Source organism: Dryas octopetala, chromosome 9, assembly GCF_963921425.1.
Source record: "Dryas octopetala chromosome 9, drDryOcto1.1, whole genome shotgun sequence".
NCBI lineage: Eukaryota > Viridiplantae > Streptophyta > Magnoliopsida > Rosales > Rosaceae > Dryas > Dryas octopetala.
In genome coordinates this window covers 9,495,845-9,512,950 of record NC_141374.1, presented here as the reverse complement: position 1 = coordinate 9,512,950, position 17,106 = coordinate 9,495,845, and the positions used below count along the sequence as shown (strand labels likewise).

Sequence of the window (17,106 nt, the reverse complement as noted above, 5' to 3'; positions counted from 1 at the left end):
TATATTCCACTATCTTTTGTGGGTTTTGAACAAGTGAGATACTAATTAAGTAATTAATCTAGTAGTATTTCTCTCCATAATGCTAGAGAGATCTCAAGAGTTTGATTGCACCATCTTTAGATCACAAAAAAAAAAAATGAGGTAATATTGTGATAGCGTCACTAAATGATGTGTCAGTATATTACTTGCTCAAAATAAATAAAGTTTAGAATTGACCCATATTTTTCTTAGTTACATAGATTTTTTTTTTCTTTTACTTCTTAGTTACATAGAATTGAGTTGGATTTAAATAGATGAAACACTAGCATATTATTTAGTGAATAGATTTGATGAGCCGAACAATATTGGAGGAATATAAACCTGCTAAGATAATTAATACCTTGGCTTGTGTGAAATTAAAAAAATGTGAAGGTGATCATTTGACAAGCTTAATGATTCTTCATTTCTTCATTCCTTACTTTTTGTACATAAAAGATTACAAGCTTATGAAGTAAAAAAGAAAAAGAAAAGGAAAAGAAAACAGAGACAGATGAGTAACTGAAAAATGTACACATTAGGCATGACCAATAACCTCTGGTTCCTCTAATTCAATGCTCTCCTCAGCAAGCCTCTTGTCCTTGTACACATACCATTTGGCACAACCCAAATAGATCACCAAATTCAAAGCACTCAAAATTGCCAATAGCCAATAGAAATCATAAAGCTTCCCTTGATTCAGATTGTCTGCTAGCCATGGCTTCCTGTCCCCAGTCACCTTATGCACAATTGTCACCAATAGAGAGCTAAAGAAAAACCCTAATGAAAGGGTGCTCAAAAACAGCCCTGTGCTCATGGTCTTCATTCCTTTAGGACACTCCCTCAAGAAAAAGTCAAGCTGCCCTATATATGTGAAGGCCTCCCCTGACCCCACAAAGAAAAACTGTGGGACCAGCCAGAAAACACTTAGTGGGATCTCAGCCCTTGGATCATCTGTCAAACCATGTGATCTTGCGGCCTTCGAACGCTTCAATTCTGTGAGTGCTGCTGCTACCATTGCAAAGATTGAGAAGACAAGGCCAACCCCAATTCTTTGCAATGGGGTTAGGCCTTGTGGGTTTTTTAGTAATTTTCTTGCAGCTGGGACTATCAATCGGTCATAGATTGGGACAGTCAAGAGAATGCTGCCCACAAAGAAAGCAGTGAGGGATGCAGGGGGGATTTGAAAGGACTTGCCAATGTGGCGATCCATGGAAGTTGCTTGTGACACTGAGAACGTGGTCATTTGGGCATAGACTGTCCAAAACATGATGGTGGTGGCCCAAATGGGTAGCATTCTGATGATCAATTTGACTTCTTCAACATCGGTTAGGGTTGATAAACTCCACTTGTTTATCATCATAGTAGTAGTCCCACTCTCTGTTTCTGGTGGGGGCTTGATTGCTGCCTTATCCAAGAAACTGCACAAGAAGAAACCAATTAGTCCATACTCCATTAGTTATTGCAAAATGCTGAGTCAGAAGGTTTTACACGTTTAGAAAGAGGACTTATGGATCACATTAGCCAGTCACATTTTATGGTGGGTATTGGTGTCACGTAATATAATGAAATGAGTTATATACTCTAAAAATGTGGTCCCTTTAACATTTTTTCCGACCTGCATATGACTTGAACTAAAATTGGAAAAACACATTCCCATCTCATTATTTACTTTCTAATAATCAAAACATCTTTTCATTCTACTCAGAAAATCCACTCTTAAATAATGAAATTAAGGTCTAAGCATCTTTTACAAGGATTAAAACTCTATAAAAGTAATTTATTCTTAGTTCAAATTAAGTTGTTTCTCAAGATTTTATTGACAACTGCTAGATTCTGAAAATTGAGAATATGCAAACAATGTATATTAAGTTAATGTTCTTTCTCACATGTGTCTCATTCTACACGTAAAAGAAACATATAAATACAGACAATTTAGTTGCAACTCTACCCTGTAGTTTAACATGATAAAGGGGAGATGTATGATCGATGAAGGTCTCGAATTCAGGACCTATTGGAACCAGAACTCTGACACGATAATATAAAATTAAATCTAAAATTTTAGAGTTTAGTGGTTATCTAATATAATTTTAATAATTTAAGTTTTTGGAGTCTATTTATTTATTTTTTTAAGCATGACATCAGACCTAACATAATTCATGTCTTCTCAGCCAAATCCAAAACTTCATAGTGACAATAACATTGTTATATACTTATATCATACAAACGTATCACATAACAAAAACAAGGTAGTTCTCGGTGCATATAGGGAAGTGGTGTTTGGCGTAAGTGTACCATATTTGAATTTTTTTAAAAACATTTTCGAATAATAACATCACTCCACAAACATGGTCATGTGAACATACACAAGGGAAGTGGTATTTGGTGAGCTTCACATGAATCATCCTTTTTGTTATTTTCTTCTTTTTTATTTTAGGACTTGTTGTTTTATGTGCCAGTTTGTGTGACAAATCTGGCAAAAGGTCGTAATATATAATACAGAAAAGGACTTGAAAAAGCAGATTTTGTAATAATCATGCCTATTTTGGAGAGAGATTTTTCAAATAATTTTATTTAAGGAATTTCTTATGGGGCCTATTTTATATAGTATTTCATCGATTTGAACCATTTTTTTTAAGTTTATATTCAAAAATCATCCTTATCAAAAATTAGACAAATAGAAAGTCATTAAGCTATCAAACTTTGATCAAATAGATAGACAAACAAAATATTTTTGATAAACACTTGAAATAGTGATCATTTAATTAACGATCAAATAGTTTCTGATTAATCTAATTTTTTATAAAGACAATTCTTCAATAAAGACTAAAAAAATAAACGATTCCGGTCATCAAAATATAATATAAAATTGACCCACAAAAAATCCCTTAAATAAACTTATTAGGAATCCTCACTAAATGTGTCATGTTCTAATAATAGAGAGTATATGATGGAATGCAAGGGAACAGGGACAACACAACAGGCTAGGCAGTGGAATATATAGGCAATTGTGTCCGTGAGTGATGATCAGAAACCTCATATGCATGCATATTGTGAGAACTGGATCCATGTCCAAGACAACAAGCGTGAGACTGGCCCCACCCCTCATGATTCATGCTTTTTATTCTTTACATGTAAATTACGACAAAATTTTAATATATACACTCATGTGTTTATTAATTTTTTTATCATATATTAAATCATATACGACGAAAGAAATAGAGATAATAAATATATATAAACACTTGTTATATGAAAATTTTACTAAAAAATTATAGCACCACTTACTTCACTGACACATACCATCTTACAACCCCTTCAAGCTTCAATTCAAACACTCTCTTCAATGTTGTGGTATTTTTTAAAATATTTGACATATTATGCTATCAAAATACTATTTAGACTATTGATCATGCGAATTTTGGTTAAAATATCAGTAATGCTACATTTACTACATTTTTATACCACAATTTCATACCATCTTACATGACATTCATACATTGGATACTAAAAATTAAAAAATAAAACCTAAAAAAGAAAAAGGAAATACCCTTCCAGTAAAGTAATGACACATCAGGTGAAATACAAATGTGGAAAAAAAAAATGGGACAACTAGCATTATTGTTAAAATATATAGCATATGAATTGATAGTCTGTTAATATGCCAAATATTTAATAAGAGAATGTTATTAATTGTATCTATTAATATATTATCAGTTTTGTTGCATTATTTGACAATATATGCCTTGCACTAAAAGTAGAATTTCTATTGGTAAGAATTGGGGTTGCTTGTATTAATGGTTGCTACAAATGATGTCACAGAGAAAAAAAATAGGACACTGGATATGATGCAACTCAGATGGGACATGGAAAACTAGATAAGAATTGTAGAGGTGATTTTGGGCTAAATGCATACAGACCTGTTGCTAGTCCGAAGCATATATATACATAAGTTGCTGTTTCATAATTAAAATGGCTATTAACTTGTAAGGGGAGTTTTAGTCAAACAAGGTCGGCTACCTGTCTATCTCATACTCAGGTTTTGGATGACCAAAAACCATCTCACCAAGAAATCTTATATCAATGCATTATTGTCTCTGATCTGATTGGCTAATTAATTTTGGTTGGTACATGATTATCCAACAAGAAAAGGCAAACCACTGCTTGTTCTTGTCACGTCCTATTCCCTAGTAAGTGTTGGTGACAAAGTACTATATATGTTAGCTTATTATCTTAGGCAATGCTATTTTGTGAGATAGCCAGTGAGATGTGAATTTGAATTACATATTGTGTTAAGAGTTAATTAAATTAATGATTCAGATTCATAATTTAATATTGCAAAGCTTTCTAATACGAAAACATTCTAATTAATTTACATATGTAGAGGTTGAATTTCCCTATTTATTTATTAAAAGTAGATTCAAATTCAACACTAACAAAATTGTTAACAATATAAAAAAGATTATTATATTAATATACTTTCTAAGAGCCCTTTAGTACTAACTAGTTAGTAAAATAATACAAAAATAATTATATTTTTGGATCCACTATATAACTTGATATCATAATTCAAACCGTTCATACTAAGTGCTGCTATTTACACACTTTTTTTTTTTTTGCACACCCCTATCACTTAATTAATGAATTTACAAATTTACCCTATTATAAAAATACCCTAAAGCCCTTCCTAACACACCCCTCTCTTCTTCCTTTTTATTTTTTTTTCCCTTATTTCCTCTCCTTCGTGTCTGCAGACTACACCTCTTTTTTTTTTTCCTTATTTCTTGTCCTTCTTCATTTGGCAGTCTGCAACTTTTTCCTCCTTTTTATTTTCTTTTGTCTACAACTCTTCCGTCAACAACACCAAGATCACCCTACCTCATCTACCTCCCAATGTTCGACAACCCACTGATCACCTTTCTCTCTCTCTCTCTCTCTCTCTCTCTCTCTCTCTCTCGGATTTTCTCTGCCCGGCGGTGAATACCGGTGAACCAGGTGGTGAGACCACCACCGGTCACCTCCTCATTTTCTCTGTCTTGTCTCTAACAGAGCCAAGCTGCCACCAGCGCCACTCCCGCGTCGCACCGTTCGAGCTTCCACCCCGGAGAAGTGTCTAGCTGCTCCATCAACATCAGAAGTGCCTCCAGCTGTTCTTCCACATCGGAGAAGTGCCCAGCTTCCCTCGAGCCGCCGACATCAGCAACAACTCCTTCATTAGCGCGCACCGTCGAGCTTCCACCTCGAAAAAATTGCAGCTGGTTCGGTGGGCACCTACCGAACAGATCGTGAATGTTTGGTGGGTACCTGCCTAACGAAACTCACATTCTTCGGCGGATGACTGCCGAACGAAACTGTTAGTTTCGACATATCAGTGCCGAACGGTGCGGGCAGCTTCGACGGTGCAACCAGATAGTTGGGTGGACGAGTGTTTGAGCTCAGTGCTGCAAGCGATGGCTGGAAGGAGTTGGAGCAGGCAGTTGGGCTTCGCGGAGCTTGCAGGAGAGGTGGTGTTGCTGGGAGGTGGAGTCGGGAGAGAGAGTGTGGGTTCGGGAGAGAGAAAGAGAGTGAGGAAAAAGAAAGTGGCTGGGTTGATAAGCCAGAGAGAGAAAGGGAGGTAGGAGAGAGAAGTGGGGTTGGGGCGCTGCGCACGGTGGTGGTGTGTTTGTTGGTTTTTGGTGAGAGGTGTGTATTGTTTGATTGTTGGGTGGGGTGTGTGGTGTTTGATGAGTGTGTCGGGTGTGCAATGAGAAATTTGGTGAGATAAAGATATTTTAGTAATGAGAGGTGTGTTAAAAGAAAAATTTCAAATTTTAAAAGAGGATAAAGGGTGTGTAGGAGAAAATGGTGTGCAAATAACAACACTCTTCATATTTTATGTCCCTATTCAAAGATTTCCCTTGTAAAAAATTAACTAAATAAAAAATCTTTTAATTAATTATTAATAAGATAATTGTACTTAAGTAAATGAACGAATATAATCTTTTTGATAAAACATGGAAATGATTGTGATGATAATTAAATGACTAAATAGTTTTCGATTGAGTTGATTATGTGTAAGAATAGTCTTTAAATGAGGAACTAAAAAATGAACCGTTGGGAATATATATGAAAATATATTATATAGTGAATCCAAAATGATGGTTATAGTCAAGGAATGAAATTTCGAAATTTTCGGCGAAATTTCGCTGAAAATTTCGTTTTTTTGGGTCACCGAAATTTTATCACATACCCAATTATTTTCGGCGAAATTGGTGAAATTTCTCGAAATTTCGGCTGGGTTTGGGGGCTGGTTTCGGGAAAATTGGCAAAATCTTCGATCCGCCGCCGTGCGGGGTCGTCGGAGCCAGGGAAGCACATGGGCAGACTCACCGTGACGAGAGGAAGACAACCCAGGTGATGGGAGATCGCGTCGTTGCCGGAAAAGTGAGATCGCCGCCGGAGCTCCAAGGATCGGCCTCAGCTGGTTCGCGACTCGGGGGAGGTTTCTGGGCTGCGCCGCCACCAGGGGGAGGAAGAAGGAAGAACGGCGAGGAGATCTGGGCCGGTCCCGTTGCCAGCCATGGCTGGAGGCGCCGCCACGCGCCGGTGGCAGGCGCGGCGAAGGTGAGGCACGCGAGAGAGAGAGAGAGAGAGAGAGAGAGAGAGAGAGAGAGAGAGAGAGAGAGAGAATGGGATAAAAATCTGGTTTTTGGGTTTTAAAACCCCTTTTGTAAAAATTACAAAATTGCCCTTTACTTCAAATGTCCGTAACTTTCAAACCATAACTCCGATCGACGCGTGCTACGTGTCTACGAACTCGTGAACTCGAGACCTATCTAACGTGCCCAAAGTCCGAATCAAAAGTCCACTAAATTTAAAAGTTAACTTTGGGTCAAGCCTAATTTAAAACAAAAATAATTAAATAATTAAAATTAAATTAAAACCTTTTTAAATTCCAAATAAATTCTCAAAATCCTTAAAATAAATTCTCAAAATATTTAAAATAATTATTTGGAAAATACAAGGTCTCACAGAAAAGGGGCTGGGAGGGGCTGGGTGAGGGGGGGTGTGTCGGGGATGGACTGGGTTGGGGGGAGAGAGGCAGAGGGCTGGTGCTTGGTGGGGAAGAATACCCTAAAGGGCCTAAATCATAATATCTTATACCATATAGTCCATATCTTAAAGAACATACAGTATATAGAGTTTAGTGCATAGATTATAGAGTATAAAGAGTATTAGAATATATAGAGTATATAGGGTTTAGTATTAGGGTTAGTGTATAAATTATAGAGTATAAAGAATATACTGATTTCATTATTCATTATACTAATTTTGTTTAACAGTATTTGCCTCCAACGCGCATTATATTCATCTTATATCACATGAAACCTATTATATAATTTGGTTTCTTCAATGTTTTTTATTAATATTGTAGATAATATGTTAAATAAACATATGGTCAACTTTCATTCAAAATTTTCATATTTTGATAACAATTTCCGTCGTTTTTATCTAATTTTATCGAAATCGAAATTTTAATCGAAATTTCCACGAAAATTTCCGTCGAAATTTCCATCGAAAATTTCCTCGAAACCGAAATTTTACTCCTTGGTTATAGTATAATATCTTATTAACAAATTAGCTCTAAAACGCTGGTGCTGATATATTAAGTTATTTTATATGATATGTTATGTTGTTATACCGTTTGAACTACTATTAAATTATTTATTAAGTGGAAGGAAAATGTTAATTGTCTTAAATTTTTTTCCTAATTTTTTTTTTACCTTATGTATCATTATTTTGTTGGACAAAATTTTTCTATTTTTTATTTTTATTTTTTAAGTTGAGAAAAAAAATAGAGATATTTAGCACCAAAAGTGGATACATGATGAAACAGAAAAAAAGTTGGTGCAGTTAAAATAGACACTAACCGGAACTGCTTGGAATGGGGCAACCTCTGCTTCAGCTTCTTCTTCTTCTGTCCCTCATCAATGTCATGAACGTTATACAGCAACGACAAATCCGACGGCAACTCCGCGTGCCTGTTCTTCCACGCCGCCACAAACACCGCCGCAATCTGGGTCAAGGGACTGCCCACCAGTTTCTTGAAACGGTACCGTTTTGTGCCCGTCAAGAAGACAAGGAGGCCGAGCACAATTGCACAGGCAGAGATTCCGTAGCCCCATTGTCTCCCCATGTTGTCTTGGATGTAAACAAGAACGGTGACCGCGGCGAGTGAGCCGATGCTTATGAAGAAGAAGAACCAGTTGAAGAAGTTGGTCATTTGGATTCTTTCCTCCTTGTCGGAGTCGTCGAATTGGTCGGAGCCGAACCCGGAGACGCTCGACTTTAGGCCGCCGGTGCCGAGGGCAGTCAGGTAGAGCGCTATGTACAGAACCATTAGCTGCTTGCCGCTCGCGGGGACGCAAGTTGGGTCCGTTTCGGCCGCGCATTTCGGTGGTCGGAGGCTGGGGACGGTGGTGGAGATGGTCAATATTGTGACACCCTATTAACCAAAATCAACAAGCAGAAACAAAGAAATTAATTTCAAGAGCTAAGACGTAGGGTAGATCAATAAGAGTGAGAGGAGTGCAAGCGTACAAAATAAGAATGCGTAAATCACTACCCATATTAAAAAGTGTGTAGTTGAACAACATATTTTGGTTAAACAACATTAGCTCGAGCATTTATTTTGGTATGGATGTAAGGTGAGAGTTATTAATGATTGAATGGCGGAGGTAGGCAACAAAACTTACAGTTGCTTGAACGGTGGCAAAGATGGCGACGGTGAGGTACCTTACAAAACAGAGGAAGCAAAATTAATCAACCCACCCACATGACACACCAAACCATATTAATTACAATGAATATGGATCGATATGATGTGCAATCCATATATTGATGAAATGGGCCAGGAGTTACCTGCCAAGGAAGGTGTCGGCGACAAAGCCGCCGAGCAAGCAGAGCATAAAAGAAGTGCCGAGGAAGTTGGTGACGGTGTTGGCCGAGGAAGCATTGCCCAAGTGCATGGTGCCCGTCAAATAAGTCACCAAGTTCACCGCAATACCAAGTGTTGTTAGCCTCTCACATGCCTCTCCACCTGATGAAAGTAAATCAAATAAAACACACCAAAACCAAACCTCAAATCATAAATGGTGGAAGGCAGACATATATATATATATATATATATATATATACCTAGAATCATGGCGGCGGAAGTCCAGCCGCCGGTGGTGGCCCGGTCGGCGGGGCGGCCTTTGTAGTCCCAGGCATCTGGGAGGATCTTGCCTTGTGTGGATGGGAGACTCGTCATAGAATTATTTGATTTGGTTACTACCTTGCTGGTGCTCGAGAGGTCAAATTAGAAGTGTTTGTTAATTATTGTGTATAAGAGACTAGCTAATAAGAGAGTGGTGAAACTGGGGCCTTGTGGCCTTTTTATAATGTGGGGGAGGTCATAGCTAGCTAGCAAGGACCATTGCATTGATAAAAGAGGACAGTGCATGATATATATTTGTAATATTGAATGATGTGGCTGCACCATATTTAAATTGGAATAGACATTGGATTACGTATTTATGTAGTTATCGATCTCATTAATATTGGTCATGTACAGACATTGGGGTTGAAATGACACCTGTAAGCCAAGCTAGCTTCATTTAGCTTGATTTCCTCACACTTGTGGGACAAAATAATGATTCCAAATTATGAATTGGAATCCCATTACGTATTGTGGCCGACAAATCTAGTTACCACAATAGAATTTTGATTACGATACCTTTACAAACAGAATATCTGATCACCCTGACCAGTCACAATGATAAGGGTTATTTCTTGTAGTGATATTTCAACAAAGCTAATCAGTGATCAAGAGGACATCCTTGTAATGTTAATGAAAATTCACATAAAAATCTGGTTACTTGGAAGAAAGAAGAAGAAAGCTAGGATTTTCAATTACTCATAAAACAAGTGTTATTTCAAATCATTCCTCTAAATCATTATTTATCTTGAATTCATAGCTAAAGAAAAAATATAAAAAAACTCTCTCCTATGTTTCTCAATTAATTTCCAAACCTATATGTGATGCTAACAATTTAATTAACTGATCGAATAATCATCAAATCCAAATGTGTCCAAAAAGATATAATATATATAGGCAAGGTATGTTAAAGTATCTGCACTCCATTTTACAATGTAAGAAGATTCAGACAAAAAAAAAAAGGAACCAGTGTAAGAAGATACACGAGGAGTAGTACTCCAAATGTGACGTAAAAGATAATGTGTTTGGGCCAATGTGATTAATATATACTACAGTAAAACTTCTTTATAGTGATACTCTATATAATAATAACTTCCACCTAGCCAGTTATAAATAATAATAATCTCTACATTATAATAAGATATAATTTTATTATAGTATTAATTACGATGGCTCAAACACATTATCTTAAATCTAAATGGGAGTGCCACTTACTTTGAAAGAAGTTGGCTAGATATGAAATTGAAGTTTTTGTTTTTTCTTTTCGCATCGAAATAAATCAAATTCTTAACTTTTTTAATCTTAACTTATTGCTTTACTTCTTTTCGTTATTTGAGCTAACTCAAGAGTTTGAAATTTTTTTTTTTCTCGATCTACAATTAGAATTCAGAAATTTGGAATTGAAAAATGGCGGATGCTCCCCCATTTGGACCTAGCAATTGGATTACCCAATTTAAAGTAAGATAAATACTCTTTAACTCAATGGAAAATTTTTTAGCTAAATGACTTCAATTATATCACATGTCTTTATTCAGAATATGAATTTCATTTTGTGTTAATAGAGAATTGAAATTTTCATTTTATATCAATTAAAGACTTTTTTTTTTCTTCAGTTTTTATCTCAATTTTGGCTCGACGGTGGACCTATTAAACCTTACCAAATTCAGAAAAATTATATTAATTTAAAGATATGCATCTTCTCTTTACAATCATATAAAGATCACCTAAATCGAACCTCTACAACTCCAAATAATCAGCCCCAAAATAGGGTACCCGAAATTGTCTAATTTTCCAGATATTTTCCCAGAGGTCTAATTGGACAGTTTCGAGTACCCTACTTTGGGGCCGATTATTTGGAGTTGTAGATGTTTGATTTGAGTGATTTTTATATAGTTGTAAAGATGAAAAATATAGCTTTAAACTCAGTATAAGTTTGTTGAATTTGGTGGAGGTTTGATAAGTCCAACATCGAGCTAAAGTTGAAATAAAAACTGAAAAAAAAAAAAACAGGATTCTTAATTGACAAAAAGTAAAAGTTTTAGTTCTTAGCTGACACAAAGTGAAATTCATATCCTAAATAGAGACATGAAGTATAGTTAGAGTATTTTAGCTAAAATTTTCTCCTAGCTCAACACTTGTACCAACTTTTTTTTTTGTCTTTTTTTTTTTTTAAATTTCATCTATGAGACTTTAATATGGTTGCTTACTTTAGGGTGTAGAATCATTATTATAGTTTAAATATTAAATTTTAATTCTTAGATTTTGGGAGAATTAACACTTAATATATAGGTGATTGATAAACAAGTTTCAATATTATAATTTTTAAATGTGTTAAAAATCAAAACATGCCACGTAAATTGACCAAAAAAAAAAAGTTAAAAAGTTGAACAAAATAACATTGTCCTTACAAATATAGCGCCCATACATCTCTAGGTACCAACCTTCAATTAATGGAATGGAATTGACATAAATGGGGCTCCAATGCTTCTATTTACATTAATCATTGAACTCGTTACTCATCAGACCTTTAATTATTATTGCACTCACGATATTCTCATCTATTAAAAATTGTTTATTCAAAAAATAAATAAAAAACAAACTCATTTTGGCCTCGCTTCCCTCTTCCCATTCCTCTGACCGACAATGGTGTTGCTATGACGTGCGCTATGACTAGCTAGTTTAATTTGCTTTTTTTCTTTTTTAAAGTTCAAAGTAAATTAAAAAAATTAAAAAAGTAAGCGTGAAACACAAAATTAAGAAACTTTTGGAGAAATGATCATTTGAGTGTTTTTTTCACTAAAATACTTGCAATTAGATTGTTTATAATGAAACATAAATTAAGGAATCTGTCAATTAGTTAGACTGAAATTTTTTTCGATAATTAAGGTCTATGTCTTGACATTTCACGTGACAACTTTTTCTAACTAAAATGAAATCTTCTTGAATTATAGACAGTTAGTTGAAAAAACGGTCAATCTACATAGATCAAATTAGTTATTTTTCAAAACTTTTAAGAAAAGATATAAGATTAATGAAGTAATAGATGCAAATAATTAAAAGCACCTCCTTGTAATAGGCAGAGGGTATATTAGGTAATCTTCCACTCTTAAATTCACCTTTTCCATTTTTACCCTCAAACTTAGAACTTCGAATTCTCCCAATCTCAAGAGTTGGTACATGTTTTGAGACCATGCAATAAACCATATCCCTTCTACATGATCGAGCGAGTCTGTATATCACTGCTTTTTTTCTTTTTCTTTTTGTGGAAATTAATTGCTTAAAAGACATAAAATTAATCATAAGAAAATTTTGCCTTTTTTTTTTGTTGTTTTCTTTTCTGGACTGATTCTGTTGACCTTTGGCTTCATATTTAATTATAAATTGGATCTGTTCTCAGTCATAAGCCAATGATCAATATTTTCATTTTAATAAACTAATAATGATGCAGGCCGGATCATGATCTAGTATGAATATATGGTATCAGATAGGATCTCAAAATTCCAAGTATTCTTTCATGTGCTCCAAGAGCCAATCAACCGGACAAGACATGACAAGTGGCTGAATTATAGCTTCTTATTATGCTGGATTAAAAAGTACACTGATTGGCAAGACTATACAATATCTAATATCCCTAATGGAAGAGAGATCAAGAGAGAGAGAGAGAGTTTATGCAAATAAAAAATTATGATAAAAAGAAATGCAGAGGGAGAGGCTGAAAGTAGGGCTCACCAAATAGCCCAAGGCCCGAAGCCCACCCGAAGCCCGCCCAGCCCATTGGGCCCGAAGCCCGATTTGGCCCGACATTTGGGCCGGCCCGGCCCGGCCCGAAAATTTCTTGGGTTGGGCTTGGGCCATCCCCTTGAAGCCCACGGCCCGCCCAAAGCCCGGCCCGCTTAGGCCCGCCCAAAGCCCGTTTAATATCTTCAATAAAAAAAAATATAGGATTTTGGCTATGTTATGAATTGAACTTGAGACCTCATAGAACAAATTTCAACTCTCAACCAACTGAGCTAACTAGTTTATTTGTCTAATTTGTGAATCATAACATATTTAATTGGTTTTTCGTTTGTTTACTCTAATAAATTATTAATATGCTTATTAAGTTATTATATAATTCTATAATATTAGTAAATAGTAATAGTGTAAAGTGTAAACTATACTATGTAATACCATAAATAATAAACTTTGAAAATTATATACAACATTACAAATTTACAACTATAATAAAACATAAATGTATATGTATATATACAACTTTTATAATACAACTATAATTAAAGTTATTAAACCATGATTGTTCATTAATTTAATAATTTGAACCGTTCATTTTATATGTTGATAGTCAAAGATTATCCTTACAAAAAATCAGCCAAATCGGAATTCATTTACCCATTCGATTATCATTAAAAAAACCATGATCATTCATTAATTCGACCATCGTTACGTCACTTTTACATATAAATACACTTGAAGAGTTGAAGAGTATAATTCTAATAACTTTTTCGTTGAAACCTTATTGTTTTCATAATTGTGAAGACCACAACGTGATTTCAACAATCTGAGCCGTTCATTTTCTATATTCATAGTCAAAGATCATCCTTACAAAAAATCAGCAAAATCAGAACTCATCTACCCATTCGATTATCATTAGAAAAATCACGATCGTTCATAAGTTGGACCAACATTATCTAATTTCTACATTTCCAATTGAACTAATTTTTTGCAGGGATGATCTTTGAGTGAAAAACTAAAAAATGAACGGTTCGGATCATTGAAAACTTGGAAACACGATCGAGATGTGAGTTTCTACATATAAATACACTTGAAGAGTTGAAGAATATAAATCTAATAACTTTCCGGTTGAAACATTGTCGTTTCCATAATTGTGAAGACCACAACGTGATTTTAACAATCTTAGCCGTTCATTTTTTATGTTAATAGTCAAAGATCATCCTTACAAAAAATTGGCTATATCGGAATTCATCTACCCATTCGATTATCATTAGAAAAACCACAATCGTTCATTAATTCGACCACCGTTATGTCACTTTTACATCTCCGATTAAGCTAATTTTTTGCAAGAATTCTCTTTGAGTGGGGAACTAAAACTTGAACGATTCGGATCGTTGAAAACACGATCGATATGTGAACTTCTACATATAAATACACTTGAAGAGTATAATTCTAATAACTTTCCCGTTGAAACCTTGTTGTTTCCATAATTATGAAGACCACAACTTGATTTCAACAATTTGACCCGTTCATTTTCTATGTTCATAGTCAAAGATCATCCGTACAAAAAATCGGCTAAATCGACATTCATCTACCCATTCGATCATCATTAGAAAAACCACGATCGTTCCTTAATTCGACCACCATTATGTCACTTTTACATCTCCGATTAAGCTAATTTTTTGCACGAATTATCTTTGAGTGAGGAACTAAAATTTGAATGGTTCGGATCGTTGACAACACAATTGCATCGTTTGTTTATAAAAATATGTAATAAAATATATAATAAAACATATGTACATTTATGTTTTATTATAGTTGTAATGTTGTATATAATTTTAAAAGTTTATTATTTATGGTATTACACTATTACTAACATAATAGTATTATAGAATAACTTAATAAGCATATTAATAATTTATTGAAGTAAACAAACGAAAAAGCTATTAAATATGTTATGATTCACAAACTTAACAAATAAACTGGTCAGCTCAGTTGGTTGAGAGTTGAAGTTTGTTGTGTGAGGTCTCATGTTCAAATCACAACATAGCCAAAATCCTATATTTTTTTTTAACATATATATGTGTCTAAACAGGCTTTGGGCCTATTTGGGCCGCCCGTTTGGGCCTAGCCCGGCCCGGCCCTCCAAGCCCGCAAGCCAAAGCCCGATGGGCGGGCCTTGGGCTTGTGTATTAAAGCCCAAGCCCGGCCCGGCCCGGCCCGAAAGTCCTATTGGGCTTCTATCATTCAAGCCCGAGCCCGGCTCGAACCCGAAAAATTTGGGCCGGGCTAGCCCGGCCCGGCCCATTGCCAACCCCTAGCTGAAAGCAAGAGGGGCTTAACCTGGTTTCAGATAACTGTGAGTTGGAAGGCTAAGTACTAATAATTTATGATTATGGACAAAAATTAGGGCCGTCTCATGTTTTTGTGTAATGGAACATGTATGGCTATAAAAAAACTCACGCATGTTTGGAGAGCTCTAGCAAGAGATCGAGCTAGCTAGCTCTCTTCCATTAGACGTCAAACAAGTAAGATTATCAAATCATAAAAAAGGAGAAAAGAGTTTGATTGTGGTTATCCTGAACCTTTTTATAATAAACGAGCATATAATTATATATGATATAGGTCTCCAAGATCACATAATATATGTCTTATTGGGCCTACAGCCACTATATAGTAAATATTGTCATTGTGATGAGGCAGCTATAGAATTTGAGCATCTAATCCAAAATCAATTGGTAATAAATGAAGAGGTCGAAGACCTTATAAACATATATGCTAAGCTATAGTTTTCAATGTGGGATATTGTTCCACATTACTCTCAACACGCTCCCCCAAGTGTGGCGAGATTTTGAGCCTAACACGTGGACAAATTGTATTAGGTAATGTAGGAGTACGTGTGGCCGTTGGGTCTTATACGCAGATAACCAAGCTCTAATACCATGCCAATTGGTTTTGGAATGGATGCCTAGATTCCTTCATGGTATCAGAGCAGGTTCGCCCACGTGTGTTAGGTCGAATGGCCATATGTGTTCCACATCACTCAATATGAGTTGTCCACGTATTTGGCTTAAGTGACGCCACACGTACGGAGGCGTGTGAGAATATGGAGTATTATTCCACATTGAAAAAGTATAACCTTGTATAGTGGCTTATAGGGGTTTGAGTTATTTCTCCTATTGTCAATTGGTTTTGAGATGGATGTCTAGATTCCTTCAGCAACCCTGTCCACGAGTTCTATGGATTGATTTCTGGTTGATTAAAACTTTTCTAGCTATCACTAGTGTATGTATTTATTGTGTTGATGGATCTCACGTGATCTTAATATGTAATCTAACACGTGATAAAAGAAATATATAACAAATGAATACACAAAGTTTTATTCCAAAATTTTAACAAGGTCAATATAAACATATGATTATATATCAAAAGCAGTCGAATGTGCAAGTAGTAATGCAATATGCGATTGATTTTACTAGCTAATAGCCTAAAACAAATTTTTACGGTTAATATTTATATATAGTAAAATAGGAATGGCCTACACTGCTACACACCCAGCAAATGCAGGTAACGCAATATTCTGCATCCATATATGGTTAATACTTCATTAGCATTTTCGTGATTGTTTTTGTAAGCTAAAAGCCTAAAACTAATCAGTGGTATGGATTTGGTAATAAAATAGCAAGGTTGACATCCCAGAAAATGCAGGTACTATAATATACCTCATAATACTCTTATCTGCTGTGCTGAATTGCTGATAACGTTCATCCTTGTCCTTCGTCTGCAACAAACATATATAAGAATGTATTTAATGTGGCATGCTTGTATATGTAAGCTTACACTACTTAATATTGAATATTTTTTGGATAAAATTAAGGACCAGAAAGCTGAAATGTTTAGACTAATTATTGGAGATTCAAATCCTTCAATTAATGCTTCTTCTTTTTTGGACAATCCACATATGGAGGTGCTTGTTGGTCAACTAATCATATTAATTTCCTATACATATTGTAATTAATTATATATGATCAAGAGGATAAAGAGGGGTTGGCATTGCATCTATATATACTACTTTAATTTCTAATCATATTATTTTAAGGAGGAGTGCTCTAAAGCTAACC

At 35.2% G+C, this 17,106-nt stretch overlaps 1 protein-coding gene across 1 annotated transcript; it reads right to left on the bottom strand.

Moving 5' to 3' along the window:
* Positions 1-385: 385 nt before the first annotated feature.
* NRT1.1 (nitrate transporter 1.1) lies at positions 386-9,350 on the bottom strand. Its single transcript, XM_086256481.1, has 5 exons — positions 9,193-9,350; positions 8,917-9,094; positions 8,751-8,790; positions 7,926-8,500; positions 386-1,436 (listed from the first exon to the last, which is right to left on the bottom strand). The coding sequence occupies exons 1-5, from the start codon at positions 9,305-9,307 to the stop codon at positions 554-556; spliced, it is 1,791 nt and encodes a 596-aa protein (XP_086112607.1). The 5' UTR covers positions 9,308-9,350; the 3' UTR covers positions 386-553.
* Positions 9,351-17,106: the final 7,756 nt, after the last annotated feature.

What these genes read in the sequence shown, in the direction of transcription:
- NRT1.1 (XM_086256481.1), bottom strand. Translation starts at nt 9,307, where the DNA reads ATGACGAGTCTCCCATCCACACAAGGCAAGATCCTCCCAGATGCCTGG. An exon ending in GCCGACACCTTCCTTGGCAG is followed by an intron (nt 8,791 to 8,916) that starts GTAACTCCTGGC and finishes CTGTTTTGTAAG; the next exon opens with GTACCTCACCGTCGCCATCT. An exon ending in CCCCATTCCAAGCAGTTCCG is followed by an intron (nt 1,437 to 7,925) that starts GTTAGTGTCTAT and finishes CTTCTTGTGCAG; the next exon opens with TTTCTTGGATAAGGCAGCAA.